The 16,732-nt window shown below is 40.6% G+C and overlaps 3 protein-coding genes across 4 annotated transcripts in view; all 3 read right to left on the reverse strand.

The window, feature by feature from the left end:
- LOC126370935 (unconventional myosin-IXAa-like) overlaps positions 1 to 1,599 on the reverse strand; it is a 35,485-nt gene extending 33,886 nt beyond the window's left edge. Inside the window, exons 1-2 of the mRNA XM_050016068.1 lie at positions 740 to 1,599; positions 247 to 390 (exon numbers count right to left, since the gene is read on the reverse strand). Of these exons, the coding sequence (XP_049872025.1) occupies positions 247 to 390; positions 740 to 775 (180 nt within the window). The 5' untranslated portion in view covers positions 776 to 1,599. The remainder of the gene's footprint in view (positions 1 to 246; positions 391 to 739) is intronic.
- Positions 1,600 to 2,908: 1,309 nt separating this feature from the next.
- Positions 2,909 to 4,344, reverse strand: LOC126370610 (Krueppel-like factor 5). The gene is made up of 2 exons (XM_050015572.1): positions 4,103 to 4,344; positions 2,909 to 4,027 (listed from the first exon to the last, which is right to left on the reverse strand). Exon 2 carries the CDS (start codon positions 4,018 to 4,020, stop codon positions 3,181 to 3,183), a length of 840 nt encoding a protein of 279 aa, XP_049871529.1. The 5' UTR covers positions 4,021 to 4,027; positions 4,103 to 4,344; the 3' UTR covers positions 2,909 to 3,180.
- Positions 4,345 to 9,312: 4,968 nt separating this feature from the next.
- The window catches only part of LOC126370536 (protein groucho-like), a 58,006-nt gene continuing 50,586 nt past the window's right edge, over positions 9,313 to 16,732 (reverse strand). For both annotated transcript variants that reach the window (XM_050015430.1, XM_050015429.1), the window contains exons 8-16: positions 14,078 to 14,179; positions 13,814 to 13,935; positions 12,678 to 12,971; positions 12,286 to 12,532; positions 11,768 to 11,947; positions 10,960 to 11,120; positions 10,523 to 10,605; positions 9,954 to 10,153; positions 9,313 to 9,724 (exon numbers count right to left, since the gene is read on the reverse strand). In XM_050015430.1, coding sequence (XP_049871387.1) covers positions 9,617 to 9,724; positions 9,954 to 10,153; positions 10,523 to 10,605; positions 10,960 to 11,120; positions 11,768 to 11,947; positions 12,286 to 12,532; positions 12,678 to 12,971; positions 13,814 to 13,935; positions 14,078 to 14,179 — 1,497 coding nt within the window. In that variant the 3' untranslated portion in view covers positions 9,313 to 9,616. The remainder of the gene's footprint in view (positions 9,725 to 9,953; positions 10,154 to 10,522; positions 10,606 to 10,959; positions 11,121 to 11,767; positions 11,948 to 12,285; positions 12,533 to 12,677; positions 12,972 to 13,813; positions 13,936 to 14,077; positions 14,180 to 16,732) is intronic.

Consider the following 16,732-nt stretch of genomic DNA (forward strand, 5'->3'; position numbering starts at 1 on the left):
CTATTGCACCCACAACTTCAACTAGCAGTGGACCAGCTTAGCGGAGTATGCTCCATACCGTCTCCAATTGATTGAGGTTAAGCCTGTGACTAGTAGTGGGATGTACGAGTATACAGGCTCTATATACATATTTATGTAGTCCATTATTGATAGGCCTATTTTATACTATTAGTCACTATGCACTTGATATCTGTGCAACATGTAACTGCACAGACAGATTAAAGGGACTTCAAATTGAGAACTTACCTCAGCCAGTTCATAAGGCCCTCCATTTCCATCACTAAGGTTGAGTTTGTCAGCGATGCAGCACACTATTTCATCGGAACTGGTCTGCTTCGAGGCCTCAACAGACAGGGCCTCGTATTGGGCAGACAGTGCGCCCACAAACACCTATACGATAAACAGTCCTAATGATTTTCTTAAAGAAGATTTTCAGAAGGTAGGTATTAGTATACTTTGGTATCTCACCAAATTAGAATTATTTAGATAGGTAATCGTAGAAAGTTTCCAAGTGAACAAACAGTAAGATCAATCAAAACATTCCTTGCTCATTAGTTAGATGTTTATGTATCATTTAGGTTGAAAAAAAGAGCACATTAACAGCTAGTTAGCAGTGCTACAGATATAAATGATTATGTTATCAACTTCCTAGCTTCTCTGCTTTTGTAATACAAAGAAAATTGATCATAATTATCGTATGAATTCTACTATTGCCGAAAGTAAGAAGAGTGTCACTGACCTGCACAATGTATCTGTGATTCTCAGCATGAGCCATCCTGCGACATTGTCCTACTCCTCACATAAACTGATATCCTGATAGTTTAGCCTGATTGAGTTGCCTTCAACTTCACTTGCATCATACATTGAGAAGTATAGACAGACATACTTGCAGCTTGTAAATTTTATGCACTTTCCAATGAATTTGTTCTGCTAAAATGTTTCATCACATTACTTTCTATTTATACCCTTTCAGATAGGATGATATCTTTGTCGTATCACACTAGAACATGTGGAGACGGGGCATTATGCACCTGACCCCCCGTAAGCACAGGTTGTACTCAACCATGACAAGCTCAAGAAATGTCATTATCTATCAAGGTATTCACCGTTTACGATAGCCATCAGCGTCTTCCTTGATGCAATTGGTACTCCAAAGTATAACTATGAGCCTTCCAACAAATACAAAGAAGAGAAATCTCCGATTTGGGTCACATGCTGATTGAATAGAAGTCACCAAGCTTGCTTTATCTTAGACGTTTGATGAAGTTCCCGCTGTTTCTTCCTTCACTGTCCTACTTTACATATGCACTTTGGTGTGTACATGAAAATAACTAGTAAACAAAATCATTATATGTAAAAATAACACATAAACTATACAAAACTGCAGCGAAATCGGTGTCTCCAACAACCTGTTATTTGTCAAACATAACTCTCGCTAGCGAACCACGTAACCGCACCAATACTATTTTTACACTCGCGCTGTGGCTGAAAATGTTATCTATTTCTCTTGAAAAACTATTGATATTAAAACTTATTTCAATTTACAATAATTTTCTTCGAAGAAATAACTATCGAACCACCATTTTTATTTGTGTGTGAGTTGAGTCGTGTATTTTATTATGACATTCGATGGAAAACCTTCAAAATATCCCGAATCAATACGATCATACTTTACTTTTGAAATAAGTCGGTTAATATCTTGATCCATAGACAAGGTATTAATCACCATAGACATTTTTTTACTGTTGTGTGCAGGTTGTGTGTATGTGGTGCGGAGAAATGAGAAACAAAAATGCATAAGTATAATCTAAGCTTGAAAAGTTAAAATAGAGATTGTAAAAATAGCATTAATTATTTTGATTAAGATTTTTCACATGATTTTACATTTATTATACTTTATAGAACGCTATATCTGAACGCAGCAAAACTCATTCTCTTTGGCAATTGTCTATGTCAGGCGCCAAATTTAAAAATATTTCTGTCTTGTATCTGGTGAAAGTTTAGGTGAAAGAAATATTAGCGGTTTTTACTCGGTTTTTTTTCTTGTGTATTTACAATTTATATTACAGAAAGAAAGTAAGCGGTAGATATATTGAAATTTAGAAAGGAATACATGGAAAAATAACTCAAAATATAAAATGTAATTTTTATTCCTGGTGAAAGAAGTAAGAGCAATAAGTAAGTTTAGTATTTTTATTTCATTTTTTTTTTTTTTTTTTTTTTTTGACGTGACTTATTGTAGATTTGCCGCAGATGGCATTAACTACTTGGCCGGACAAATGGGGAGCGCTGAAGGCTCTCACCCGGTACAACGTTTAAGACAACAGGCCTGAGGGTGCCCAGTTGGGCGCGAACCTCGGCTCAGGGCGTCGTCTGAGAGGAAAAATATTTGAAAGAATTAATCGACCCTAGTGGGTCGATAGCGATAAGCGCTGAATGAGGGAAATCGTCGACCACGCCGGCGGGGTCGGTATCGGGGTCCTGAAGTGTTTGGTGTCGCGAGCTGATTGGCTGCCTCTATGGCTAGAGTAATCGGGTCGTCGGGATCGTATATTACGTCCTTCGGACGCCGATACTTTTCAGTACCGTCCCTAAGCGGGATGTATTCGGAAGCCGCAACTACCAGGGGATTTGGGTGGTGCGGAGCAGAATCGAAAAAACGTTTGGAAGCTAATTTGAGCCATTGGGCAATGGTTGGCAGACCTAGGTCAATGTGCAGATTTTCATTGCGAAGGAACCACGGAGCTCCCGTGGCTTTCCGCATGAAACGATTTTGTATTACCTGTAGACGGTGGATTTGAGAGGGACTCGCATGAGCGAAAACTACCCCTGCATAGGTCATGATCGGACGGAACTACCCCTGCATAGGTCATGATCGGACGGAGTTTTTATTTCAAATAACATGAGATTTATATTAGAGCTAATTTATAGTTTACACAGTTATACATTATCTCGTAACATTTAGTAAATACGCGCCCGCGCGGTTTTTATTCTTCAATTTTATTTAAGTAGGCAACTAACAACTATTAAAAATAATTTGTTTAGGCATTTCTTTATTTGAAATGTTACGATGCCAATTAATGTTGTTAACCAATAGGTATTGTCGTCAATTTCGAAATAAATGCAGATCAATCAAATTATCAACTTGTGTCTTATAACTAAGTATAGCTTAAAGTTAAGTCACAATAGTCGCCTCATCCGATGTGTCTGGGGTGGAGCATTGCGTTTAGCTGCTGCAGCGGCCGCGGCCGCAGCTCTCCTGGCATGCACTCGACCGTGCTTCGCGAGATGGTCGGATCGAGCAAACCGCTTACCGCACTCTCTGCAGCAGTATGGTTTATCGCCGGAGTGGCTACGACGGTGTCTCGCCAGCTCGTCGGACCTCGCAAATCGCCACGCGCAACCTGGCCAAGTGCAGCGGTAAGGTTTCTCGCCACTATGCCGTCTCAGGTGCGCGCGGACGTGCGAGGCCTTCGCGTACAACTTGCCGCACTCCTCTACCGGACATCGGAACGCACCCAGCTCCTGACAATAAGCCGGCTCGCTGAACGTTCGTTTTTGAACTTCAGTTGTTTCGGTGTCTCTCGGTCTTGTAGTCCTGTTCTGTTGTATAGGACTTAAATAGTCATGTGTATTCGGCACGCACATGCTTTCTAACTGTGTTCCAAAAACTGATAATCTTCCAAAATCTTCCCCGCTGTCTGATGAATCCGTAACAGAGTGAAGGGCATCATTTGATCGATCACTGTTGAGAGCTTCTAGTAGATAGTCGTCAATGTCCTTATCGAACGCTTCAAAATCAAACGTAACGGAACAGTCCATAAAGTTAAAATCATCCTTATTTTCACTAACAAAAGTGTCACAATTGAAATCGAAATCACTGAAAAAATCACTGTTTCCTGTGTTGAAAGTAGACGGTAGTTCGAAGTTGATGATGCTTTCGGCCGGTGAATATTCGTACAAGTATTGGTCGTTTAGCAGGACGTCCTCCAGGACTGGGCCGTTGTTCTCTCGATACATCGTGAATCTAGAATGTAATACGTAAATAGTTAATGCTCGGCGATTATAAAATATAAATGGAAAAAAAGAATAAATTACTCACAATCGACTGTTTGCGCCAGTGTTGTTTGTGTATAATGATAGAGCGCAGCGATAATAAATGAGAGGAAGTTTATCAGGATGAGCAGCAGACTAGCGCTTGCGACGCGCCCCGGGGATGGAGTGTCGCTGCGTGCAGAGCTGCGTCCGCGCCGGACACCGCGGCCGGCGCTGATAACGACGATCGCCGATTATCGGATCCGCACCACATGCCCGCATCACTCGTCACCATTGGTCCGGCTGTACCTACACCATATGCGGAAATCTACTTGCATACTTTGTTATATTCCAGGAATTATCACAACAGATAGTTATGAGTCTGGTCGTTGATGATTTAGACAATTTTCATCTCAATTTGATTAGGTATGAAACAATAAGGTTAAAGTAAAAATAATAGAATACTGTTTCTACAGTGTTGCGTATAATGGTTTTGTTTTTGTCAACACTTCGAACGCGTTATGGCTTTTAGCATTAAAGATACCTACAAAGGCAGATGAAATGGAATATATTAATTAACCAAGCTGTTTATTGAACGTTATAATGAATAGATCATTCACTTTCCCTCCGCTTATCACAAGTTTGACCTGTACCCGACAGTTCTTTTACCTAAGGTAGATTAGCAAGTACCTACATAATACGTAAAGTGAGGTAAAATATAAACAGGCTCGCGCTGTGATTTTAATGTCTCATGTGGAGAGATAAGAATTGGTAGATATAGATATACCTCTTAGTTACTGCTTAAGTAAGTAAGTCAAGTAAGTAGATTAGTAAAATAAAATACATTGCGCTGGGGTTCTATTAAAGTAAAATGATATTGGAATTTTGTTTGGGTCACTGATCTGTCCGTATTTCATAAAAATAATGATACATACATGCATTAAGTTTCAACAACATACCTAGGTCCCTACCTACTTACCGATCTAAATCTCTATCGGGTAGGCAGAGCCACAATGAACCGTGTGGTATCAGTCGGCCATATAATGATCCATCATGTTAGCCTTAGCCAGTTGTAAACGATTACGAAAAACAATGAAGTAAGTCGCTTTTCAAAAACGTTTGCAACTTAACTTAAGCCTCCCCCCCTCCAGATCCCCCAAAGGACGCAATCCCTATGTTGGTTTATGCGTTTTTATTCCCTCCCAGTCCACCATAGAATTAGTAGCTAATCCTTCACCTTCACCTTATACAGAATGTAACGTCCCTTAGTTCACGTCTACGCCATTCCCACAGACTAATAAGAAGACACTACGTGCCATTCCCAGGGTGCAGCAAGTATGCGTCATATAGGTAGCCTAATCAAATGGTTCTCTGTAAAAATATAAAGAGAGCAAAATATTATTAATTTGATGAATGATCTAAGTCCCTAGCGGCCAAAGTTCATTTTGCAGAAACAGCTGCATTTGAAATTTATTTATTTTTAGGAAGTTACTTTGTTAATCTTTTTCCGGATTTATACAAGTTTTTATGGAAGTGACGTAGAAAAACACTTCGTCAACAGGACTTTGATGACTAATCGGGTTTTATTTATATATTTGGGATTGTACCTTAATGGGGCTACAGCAAATGTTTTTATGTGAATATACATAGTTACGTAAACAGACTTAAATGTGTCCCACTGCTGGGCTCAGGAGGATGAGGGTAGGTACAAATCATACTCCACCAATTTGCTCCGTGATCTAGAGTGTATTTCTCGAATGGACCCGATCAGGAATCGAATTTGGGATTCTGATTTGAGCGGCACCGTATAGCACATAAGTGAACCCAATGAACCCGAAACCAAAAAGCATTCGCCCCGAACCTACGATTCTTCTTTTGAACATACGAACTTGGAGGGAAATTTTCGCTGATTTGTTTATTTCTGAAGCCGTATTCTGTGATTTCGGTTGGGAGCTAGGTGGCGCTGCGGTAAACGCGCTCGGTCTGCGATTGTTGAAGTTAAGCAACTTTCGCAAAGGCCGGTCATAGGATGGGTGACCACAAAAAAAAGTTTCATCTCGAGCTCCTCCGTGCTTCGGAAAGCACATTAAGCCGTTGGTCCCGGCTGCATTAGCAGTCGTTAATAACCATCAATCCGCACTGGGCCCGCGTGATGGTTTAAGGCCCGATCTCCCTATCCCATCCATAGGGAAGGCCCGTGCCCCAGCCGTGGGGACGTTAATGGGCTGATGATGATTCTGTGATTTCGGTTCAGAGGTCAGCTTTACAATCATAAGTAAGTAAGTACATTGTACATTATATTGATTCATAGAGTAGGTAGTAACTGAGTTTTGTGATTGTTTATTTACATTGTCTAATCAACTATATAACAAAAACATGCGAATTACAGTAATTAATCACTTGTTACATTACCTATCCTTTTCGTTGATACCAGATTATAGTTACTTACTTGGGTTTTACTTTTGTTTGCCTTGGATTTTATCATGTTTTGTTATTCTGGAATAACAAATCAACGTGATAGAGTAACTATTACTTAATCTGTGGCGATAGAGTATGCTCCGTATCCCCCTGCGTTTCATTGAGAGGGAGATCTTTGGTCAAACGGGGGACTTGTTATGGCTGTTTCATCATCTCCCCTAGCATTATCCCGTTTTTCACAGGTACCGCTTACCTATTCTGAAGATTTGACAGGTCCGATTTTGTCCAGAAGCAACTGCCTGTCTGAACTTCCAATCCGCGAAGGGAAAACCAGTCCAATATGGGTTAGGTTAAGCACTTCCGAAAATGCATTTCTCGGGAATGTGGGTTTCCTCGCGATCTCTTCTTTCACTGTTGAGCACGTGATAATCATTTATGATCCAAACATGAATTCGAAAACAAATTCGACAATCATTGGTTTAGGCATGTGCTGGATTCGAACCTGCGACCTCAAAGTGAGAGGCAAACGTTCTACCAACTGGGCTACCATGGCTCTATGTTATGGCTGTTTATGTATATATATTTTGTATGTAAATAAACTGAGTTAGTAATGAGCATTATCAGCGAGTGTTTTCAGGCAGATTTCCCGGTTGCGTCAGGCGTCTCGCCGGCGCGGCGTCGCAGTGCTATCGACGCGTACGCCGGCCGGTGGCTGGCGGTGCCAACATCTGGCGTGCGCCGTGACCGCGGCTCACGTTACAGACCCCCGGTTCTATTGACACGTGACGGTGCTCATTTACGGGGATTTGCGCGCTATTTTTAAAAGATCGATCCCGCTAAAGTCGAAGAAAAAGCTTTTGGGCAGCAGAAGGCTAGGCAGCAATATATTTACTGGAATGTCATCATCATCATCATCAGCACATTAACGTCCCCACTGCTGGGGCACGGGCCTTCCCTATGGATGGGTAGGGAGATCTGGAATGTAATAAGCAATAAAAAAACTCGGTCAAGTGCGAGTCCAACTCGTATCACGTACGACTGAGGGTTCCGTACAAACTGCTGTGAATTGCCATAGATCAATCGATTGCTACAAAGAGTAAAATAAATTTCACAATTAATGGTGCATTTCATATCCATCCAGTGTATTAGATAAGCATTATTATGACCATTTCGCAGAATCTTTCAATATATTGATATGAAATTTGTTTCAAAGAATCAATGTGCATATGTTAAAATTCATGGTAATGAAACATGGCAATGGATAGTAACCTAATTGGTAAATTAGATACTTAGGGTACTACTTAGGTTTAGTTCGTATTTATGTAAAATAAATACATAAGTTGGTACCTATCATATTCTCTATATTTACCAAGTTTCCGTTACATAGATAACAGATAGCGGGATTTTTGTTTTGTTTAAGTAGGTAAGTACATATTCTATTTCTGACAAAAACTCATTGTTTTGTTTAAGTAGGTAAGTACATATTCTATTTCTGACAAAAACTCACACATCGTCAGATTTCCATATAAATACTAATCACTTATCTCTCACTTCCGAAAACCAAAGCTTGTTTGTTTGTGCAGTTGATGAAGTTCCTGTTATACATTTGGGAAATCCAAAACTTGCTAATAATCAGGACGGTAGAATTAACTGTATCTTAGTATTGATATGTATTAAAAGTACTTACTGAATTAAATATAGCTTGATTAGTACGACACCTATCAAAACAATCCATTTTCCTGAGCCTCTATCCACACCACAGATCATATAATACTGTACCGTCTTCCTGCCATTACCTATAAGTAGGTACCTAGGCAGTATTGATATAATCGCGCAGGTAAGAATTGATTTTCAATCTAATTATATTGGAAAAAAGATCCGACTCACCTGAGAAAAGATACCGCAAACTTTTTTATTTTGAAGCAATTACCGGGCAATTAATCCCAAAATTATCAAGTTTAAAAGGTAAATGGTGTGTTATGCCCCATTTCGTCTCATGCTTTAGTGGTCACTGTGTCACCCGGCGACTCGTAGTAGCGATAACAGTCGGTGGCTGGTGGTACCAGGGTCTGTCCCAGCCTCGCATTACATGTTGCATTACAATCGTCATGTTGACGGTTCGAGGTTTTGTAAGCGCCAATTTTTTTCTTCATAAAAATGGTACCTGTTACCCGCTGGTAAGTTGGTGATGTAAATGATCTTTTGTTTATATAGCATTAACCGGTAAGCTGACGTCGGCATAATGACGTCACGATCGAAAAATTGGCATGGACAGGATGAAGACCCGGTGTTGTAAATAACAAGCTCGTCGTGGTTTCACAAGAGCTGCGGGTTCAAATCAGTTTTTTTGGTGCGATTCAGTGTTTTTTCGGTTATTTTCTTTGTTTGTTTTGTTTTTATGCTTTAAAAAGAATTGTGACTGGCTGTTACGTATTGCTTTTCAGTGAGATTACGTTTGTAAATATAGCTTCGTGTTATATTACGTGTTTTAATGTTCTTATAAATGTCAATTTCAGTGACAGATTGAATTTAAATACGGCATTTTTTTGTACCTATTTTGATTTCTGACGTTTTCATGTTGCTGTTATGTGACTTTGTTGGGCACTTTTTACTACCTACGATCACAAAAAGTTGCTACTAATCTTATCTAAACACATGCAAAATGTTATTGGGGTTTAATGGCGTACTGTTTACAGATAACGTTCTCATTACGATGGTGGTATGGTATTTGTTTATATGATAAAAACTTTTTCAAATTCCCACTATTTGAGATATTTGTGTCAATGAGAAGATATTCATTAATGAGTGTTATCATTTCGTCGAAACTTGCGGGCGGGATTGAAATAACAAAGACACAGATACTTTGCGCATATCTTTTTTAATACGAGCATTTTACAACAATATTGAAACGAAATCGTCATTTTGAGATCTGCTGCCAACATACACTACGGGCGCTCAACAAATAAACATAAAACGCGCACACTAATCTATATAAACAAGTCGCATAAGTACATACAGGCATCCCGATATCTATACATACACTAAAGCTATATCACCACTTGCCACTGTACGTCGGCGTTCGCGGAACGTCCACTCAACTCACTACACTTGATCGAGTTTGTTCGCAGTTAGGTATATAGTCTGTGTCTGTGGTCACACTCTCCTAGTAGATAACCTCGTAAACTGTGGCCTTCTTGTCACCGGAGCCCGTCACTATGTATTTGTCGTCTGAGGAAATATCGCAGCTGAGCACCGATGACGATTCCTTCGACTGGAAACAAACGGGGCAAGGGTTATATTAAGATTCTAAAAAAAGGAAGACGTATTGCCATTTTAATATAAATAGTAAAGGCATTAACTCAGAAATTAATAGAGAATGTTGAAGAAAAGCAATCTTATATAAAATAGCTTTCAAAATAAGAAAAATCTAATTCTAGAAATTCATGGATCGAAATATTGTGAATAAAAATTCTTTGAAAAAGTATTTCAAAACAATTTACCTGGAATATACTGGCACCATAGGGAGTACGCCACGCGTTGAGGAGGTTGTCCTTGCCGGTGGACACGAACCACTTGCCGCAGGAGGCGAAGCGTAAGGAGAGGACACAGGACTCGTGGAGATGCAGCTGGTATTTGTCCGGCTTCACGGCGTGCAGGACTTCCACGTTGCTATTCTCCATGCCTACTGCTAGCCATTCACCTGAAATGATTAAAGAAAATTAGTTTTTGTGTTATGAAGGGGACTAGAAAAAGAGCTTAAAAAACTTAAAAAGCTTTCCATTTTGCATTGATAAAGCCTTGTGTCAGCCTAGCTTTGATAAGGATAAGATTGAGATGTGTTTGTTTCTTTGCAAATTGTTTTCTATAGAGTTCATTTATTTCGGTTTTATGTATCTACAGACTTTGACGCGATTTTACATTATTCTTAAGTAGAATTGAAGGTAGGTACTTACAGGGTATTTTGCAGAGGATATGATATAATATAGACAAATAGTAAAAAAGAATCGTTATTCGTTCTTGATTGTTACAATTACTCGTTTTAGAGGAAATTAGTAAAAAAGTTACGTACCTGTAGGACAGTATCCCAAGGAGAATATTTGAGAACTGAAGTCGTGTTGTTGTAATTGTCTGCCTTCTCTTAAGTCCCATGACCTGTAAAAAAATACATTTTAAGTTATATCTTAAATTCTTTGTATATTTTATGTAAGTATATTTACTTTATAAAAACTAGATAAATATAATTAGCTTACTTTTGGTAGAAGTAAATTAAATTTCTACATCATAATTTACAAATATTCACTAACATAATTGTTGCTAACCATTATGGATCTGATAGTGTCCGAAAATAATTATTTTTATTTATTTATTTTATTAATTCCTTCCAGAGTGTACATAAATTTAACATATCTAAGTAATTGTCAGACCTGTACTTTCATTCTGATAATGACTTTTATTTTATTAATTTTATAACGTGTTAGGTAGGTACCAGATTTTCTTTACACTTACCGTACGGTGTTATCAAGCCCGCCGGTCCAAAGTTTTGTACCATCAGCAGAGATGTCGATGCAAGAAGCACCATCTGTGTGGCCCTGGAATTGCCGGACCAACGTCTGATTGTGCAGATCCCACACAGCAATGTTACCGTCTGAACAACAACTGAAGCACACCTGTAATATAAATAATGATAATCGTTATTTTACTACAAACACATACAGTTATACAATTTATAGATAAAGATTAAATCGAAATGTCGCGGTCCCTGCACAAGCATAGCTTGTATTTCTATAAATATGACGATTAAGGCAAGGCTTTCGAGTACCAGTCTGAGGTATTTTTTTGAAATTCGCCTTGTCTAATGGATTAAAATGAAATTCTACCTTTTCTTTAGGATATAATCGTTAAACCAACAACATTGTTAGAGAAGTGTTCGTAATTTTATTGTTTAATTAAATAATATTCGAATTTGTGCCTCAAGGATCAATTCTTAGGCCAATTATTTATAAAATATGCGACTTGATTTGGTTTGAAATTTGTATCATAATAGTTTCATTGTACTATCATTGTAATTAAGTTAAATATTGTATTGTCCTCTAATATTTTGAATGTGCTTAGACTAAGAATGTCGCTTGATAAGATGGAATTATTGAAGTGACTTTCTTTCTCTTTAGGTTACCAAAGTAGTATGGTTTACTCTATCTGTGCAGGTGTCAGTCTGTAATAATGATTATCATTGTTTTGCTTGGCTTTCTGTTGCTATATTATTATTTACTTGTGCGTGCTGGGTAAGCTGTTAGTTTTCCATTTAATAAATTACCTTGGAGTCGGGACTAATGGCAAGCGCGTAACAGGCGGGTGCTGACGATGTGAGTTCAGCCTTGATTCTGGGTGTTGGTGACGCCAGGTCCCAGATAGAGAGGTTTGACGCTTCGCCCCCAACAATCAGCGTCCGACCATCTGGGAGCAACTTCACCGACCTGATGTAGTTATCTCTTTGCTGAAAAGAAGAAAGACAGGCGATAAAGGTCTGTTGATACAGTTACGTATAGTAACAACATTATTTGTAAGTATTGCTTATACAATGATAAAATTACATAAAGGGAATTACTTTGAGGTTTATATAGTACAGTTTTAGGCGAATGTAATTGTTGGGGCGGAAGGCAAGAGGGAAACCATTGCCCTATTTCTCCCTAAAAAGTAGTATGGAGAATGCTACACCGACAAGAGCGTGGCTCTTAAATTAGTGATGAATTGTTGGATTATTTAATTTAGTCCATACTGATAAATAAAAATAAAAATATGAAGTCCATCATATGCCGACAGTTACCCACTCACCAAACAATCCAGTTGGCTGACTGGAGCTTTACTGGGTTGACTGATGTCCCATACTTTGACGCAGCCTTTGCCTCCAGTGTAGACGTATTTAGTAGGCGAGGACACTGTCACTGCGCAAACGACTTCACCATGCGCGAGCGCAGACACTTGTCTCGCATGCCGAGGAATGCCTGGACCCATCAACGCGTCAGGGGGAAACGGAACTGGCTGCATTTGTCCTTCAGCCGATACGTGGAATGAGTAAGCTCTGGAAATTAAAGCAAGTTTGTATATTAATAACGTTAAGATATACAAAGGTAAGTGCTACGTAAACTACTCTACCAACATAGAGGTTCCAAGACGTTTTTTGGTCTTTATTTAATATGACAAGTAGAACCAAATTGAAAACTTACGGTTTTCCACCAGGAATAGGTGCCAGGGCTGCAGGACCGATGGGCGGGCGTAGAGGTTCATAGGCCAGCGCCGCCCTCGCCGAATACCCCGCCAGTCCGTACGCATCATGCGCCCCGTTTCCCAAATACGGATACTGGAGTGCGGGGGGTTTGACTGCAGCCTTCAACGGGGCCCCCGCTGCGCCTGCGCCACTCGCTCCAGAGGTCGGCGTCACGGGCTTAGAAATAGGTGTACTGGGTTTCTCGTCTAGCTTCTTCGCTGACGGTGTCGACGCGTTACTTGATGTCCCTGATCTGGAATAAGTAAATGAATAAGTTAATGTTTAAATACTTTGAAAGATAATTATATTAATAAATATGTAAATACGAGCGAATTTGCAAAGATATGGTTTTTAGAAAAGACGAGAACTTACTAATCTTTCATTATAGCCAACCAAAATGTGATGAGAAACTCATTATTTATTCAATAGCCTGCGACATAAAAGCGAGACTTCTAGTTAATGAACTGGGAATAAGACTGGTACGTATAATAGATTTAGTTCTCAAACAATCATCGCAAGTTTGCGCTCAGATTATATCGGCAATCCATCAGGGCGTGGATAATCTATGTGTAGTTAATAGGCCGACCGTCTGCTTAGAGTCGTAATTGATTCAGAGTAAAGCAGGCTTAACTTCCCACTCTGTAGATACAGTGACCTTCTAAGCACCAGTAAGCACCTGACATGTAGTATTAGTATAGGGCTTCTTTTAAAAGGATAGAGCGATTATCAGGAGTTTACCCGCGACACGCAGCTTAGTGAAACGCCCAGAGGCGAGAACTATGGCTTCTAAGTACATATTCATGTTAACGTAATCTAGATTTAATTAGGCGTGATAGGCTTATTAGTAAAGTTTAGTTAGGCCGCTTTGTATTATTAATTAGATTATGGTAATTGTGATTTGTTAGGTTCCATTTTGCTGTAAGTACCTATATGGCGGCGTCAATTAGTTTTTGTAATTTCACAAAAACTAAAGAAGACAAGTACCTACATTAAAATTGAAATGAATGCTAAAGTTAGTAGTTTCGGAATAGGATAGCATGCGGCAATACTTTTAGTAAAACACATATTAGGTTAGTTGTATTTCAAATGAATTACCTAGGACTGTGTGGGGGGTGTTCTTTCTTGGGTTGCAGTTTGTCGAGCCCGTTCTCCCGGGGCGACGGAGCGCCGTTGTGGGGAGACGTCGGCTCTTCACTCGCGTCGTCTACCACCAGCTCCTGGAAACGACAACACGTACATTTTATTACGGAGGTAGCTATTTTATTGCTTATACCGGGAAAATATAATATCAGGCAGATACTTTCAGGCAACCTTTGGTTAAGTATAGGGATATTGATGTCTTAAAAGTATAAAACTTACATGGCCCATATCTTTCTCCTCCTTTTTTAGCTTTTTGTGATCAGGCTCCGCTGGACTCCGCGTCCTGTACTTTTCTCTCTCTCCCGGAGATATCGAGTTTCTCTGTAACAATAGGAGAAGTTCGTCAGCAAAATATTACATAAGACTTAAACAACGGTTTGTTAGTTTAACAAATACGAGTGCGTAAACATAATCAAAACGTTTACGGTCGAGCTTACGTATAGCAATCAATCGATCATTGTTCGCAAATAAATCGGCGCGCAGCGAGGCGAGCGCTACAGTCAATATCAATATCAAAACACGCTGAGGCAGAACAAACTAACCGCATGATTAGCTCCGGGAGTGGTCATCGCCCCCACCGGGCGGTGGGCTGCCCCCTCGCCCGCAACATTTGGATGACCGGCCAAATACGGACTAATGAAATAATCATATACGTGACGAACCGCCGCACGCACTGATTCTACTCTGTTGACATTGCCATACGGCGCATTCGTCGAGGGAGTGGACTAGGATAGTCGACGATCCCCCTTAACTCATACTGTTGGAATATGAAGTAGCCATACCTACACACCTACATATAGCTAGGTGTAACAATCAACCTAATCTATATTGGCGCAAAACTAGCGGCTCCATGTCCAAACAAAATTTCGTGCCGACGTGCTCGATATCACATATCGGGAATACGTATCGAACATTTCGATTATCAATATTCGGTCGAGTGCTCGCGGCGTCGTGTGTTAGACAGATGCTATTTCAAGTGTACGCAGCAGCCGTGCGGAGCTATTCGGGCGAAAAGGCCTACACTCCTCGACGGGACCGATTCAATAAGGGATATTGCGCCGCTATCTCGCATTCACGAAGAAAACTTTTCATAACGTTCTTCTATAAAAGATTTTCAGCAAATACATTTTCATTGCTAGACTTCAACATAAATTTGTGGAGTAAGTGGCGGTGAATGAGAAACTGGTCGCGTATAATCCGACACCCTCGGGGAGCGGTGGCGCTCGAGGGGTCTAACGGGGCCTAATTTTACGAGGCACTAAGTTAGAGGCGAGCGGCAAGCGGCTGTTAATTTGCCCGCCGCACGCCGACCTGTCGCCGCGGCCCCCGCCGTGACTTACTGCCGCCGCGCTGTGTCGCGCCGCCGTCGCCGGGACAATAACGCTTTATGTCCGAATCACACCTACTATCACAGAGATACGGTTACCATCACCACTCAGTTAACTTTTAATGATCCACCATAACACAAGGTGTACGTCTTGTTTTTATGCTCTTACCGACATCATTTTTACGATAGAGAAATTAGATAGTAAAGCGGGGACGAGTGGTGAATATAATCTGTAAGATAAACCAGACGAATCGGCTTATTGCTCGTTGTTATTGGATATTTGATAGGCGAGATGTAACCAATAAAGTTTTATTATTGGCACAAGTCGCGTAGAAGAGTATAAAGCGGTATCCACATGGCTCGGCACTATTTTATAGTTCATGTTTGGTCGTAGAGGTCGGACGTGTGTTCTGGCCCTAATTTTACGAGCATTTCAGTTCGTCGGGTATCGAATTTCAAGTGATGCTATTTCGAGGACCCGCGGCATAACGCGACGTGTCGGATTCGATTGGATGGATTTTATATTACCAGCAAGCTGCCTCGCAGTCGGTAAACCGTTTGTGGTTAGTACATAATTTAATAGTTAGATTGTGGTCCCCGTCCGTTATTAGTTGAATGAGCTCATTGTAATTTATTTTATTACCTGTATTACGAATACCTATTGGCTTTTTGTTATGATGATCAAACAGAATATCTAGGTACCTTAGTAAATAATAACAATGGAAAAGAACCGTAGGTATCTGCTGGAAGTTTCTGTAAGCTCATGTCATTATGAGGGGTAAGAAGATCAAAAGAACCTACCGATACTCAAACAAAAATATTCCATATTGAATAATGATTCGCAACCTTTTCCATTTTCAACGGAAAAGCGAGCAGAGCTAATCTTTACTTTATCCCATTACGCGGGTCGACCTCAAGAAAAAGGCAATTGAGTCGGGGACGAGGGTCGCCGGGGGGAGTCGCTAAACAAGTACGAGCCGCTACAAGCTCCGACAACACGACTTATCGGCTACCGTTCGTCGTGAGGCGCACATGTGCAGGGGGCGGCGCGGCGGGTGGGGGGACGACGGCTGTGACGTAACATATAAAGTGGCAACACACAGGCGCGCTGTTAACGCCGCCCGGGCTTATTGTCTGCGGTCACGCGACGAGCCGTTTAGCCGCGCGCGCCGCGCCGCCCGGTTAACCGGAAGGGGGGCGGTTAACCGGACGCTCGGGGGCGGAAGCGGGGGAAATAGATAAATAGACCGCCCGCCGCTCGGAAATGTACGGATTGAGTTCAGACTATATTTCAGGCATAATAGTTTTGAAAAGTTACGTGATTTACACGCGACGTTTTCGGTTTTTATCGGGACTACCCGTTTTATATGGCTACGTTTTATGACACTGTCATCGAAAAGTTTTATTACGTACCATTTACTTTTAAGTCCCATTATGTTGTCAATTTATAACTTTGTATCGTGTCCCGAGCGCAACGTGGAGCGATAAACTGGTTGCGCACGAAGGGAGCTCATTCATATCGGGTGGTACTTAAGGACTCTCGTGTT

This window comes from Pectinophora gossypiella, chromosome 11 (assembly GCF_024362695.1).
Source record: "Pectinophora gossypiella chromosome 11, ilPecGoss1.1, whole genome shotgun sequence".
NCBI classification, from domain to species: Eukaryota; Metazoa; Arthropoda; class Insecta; order Lepidoptera; family Gelechiidae; genus Pectinophora; species Pectinophora gossypiella.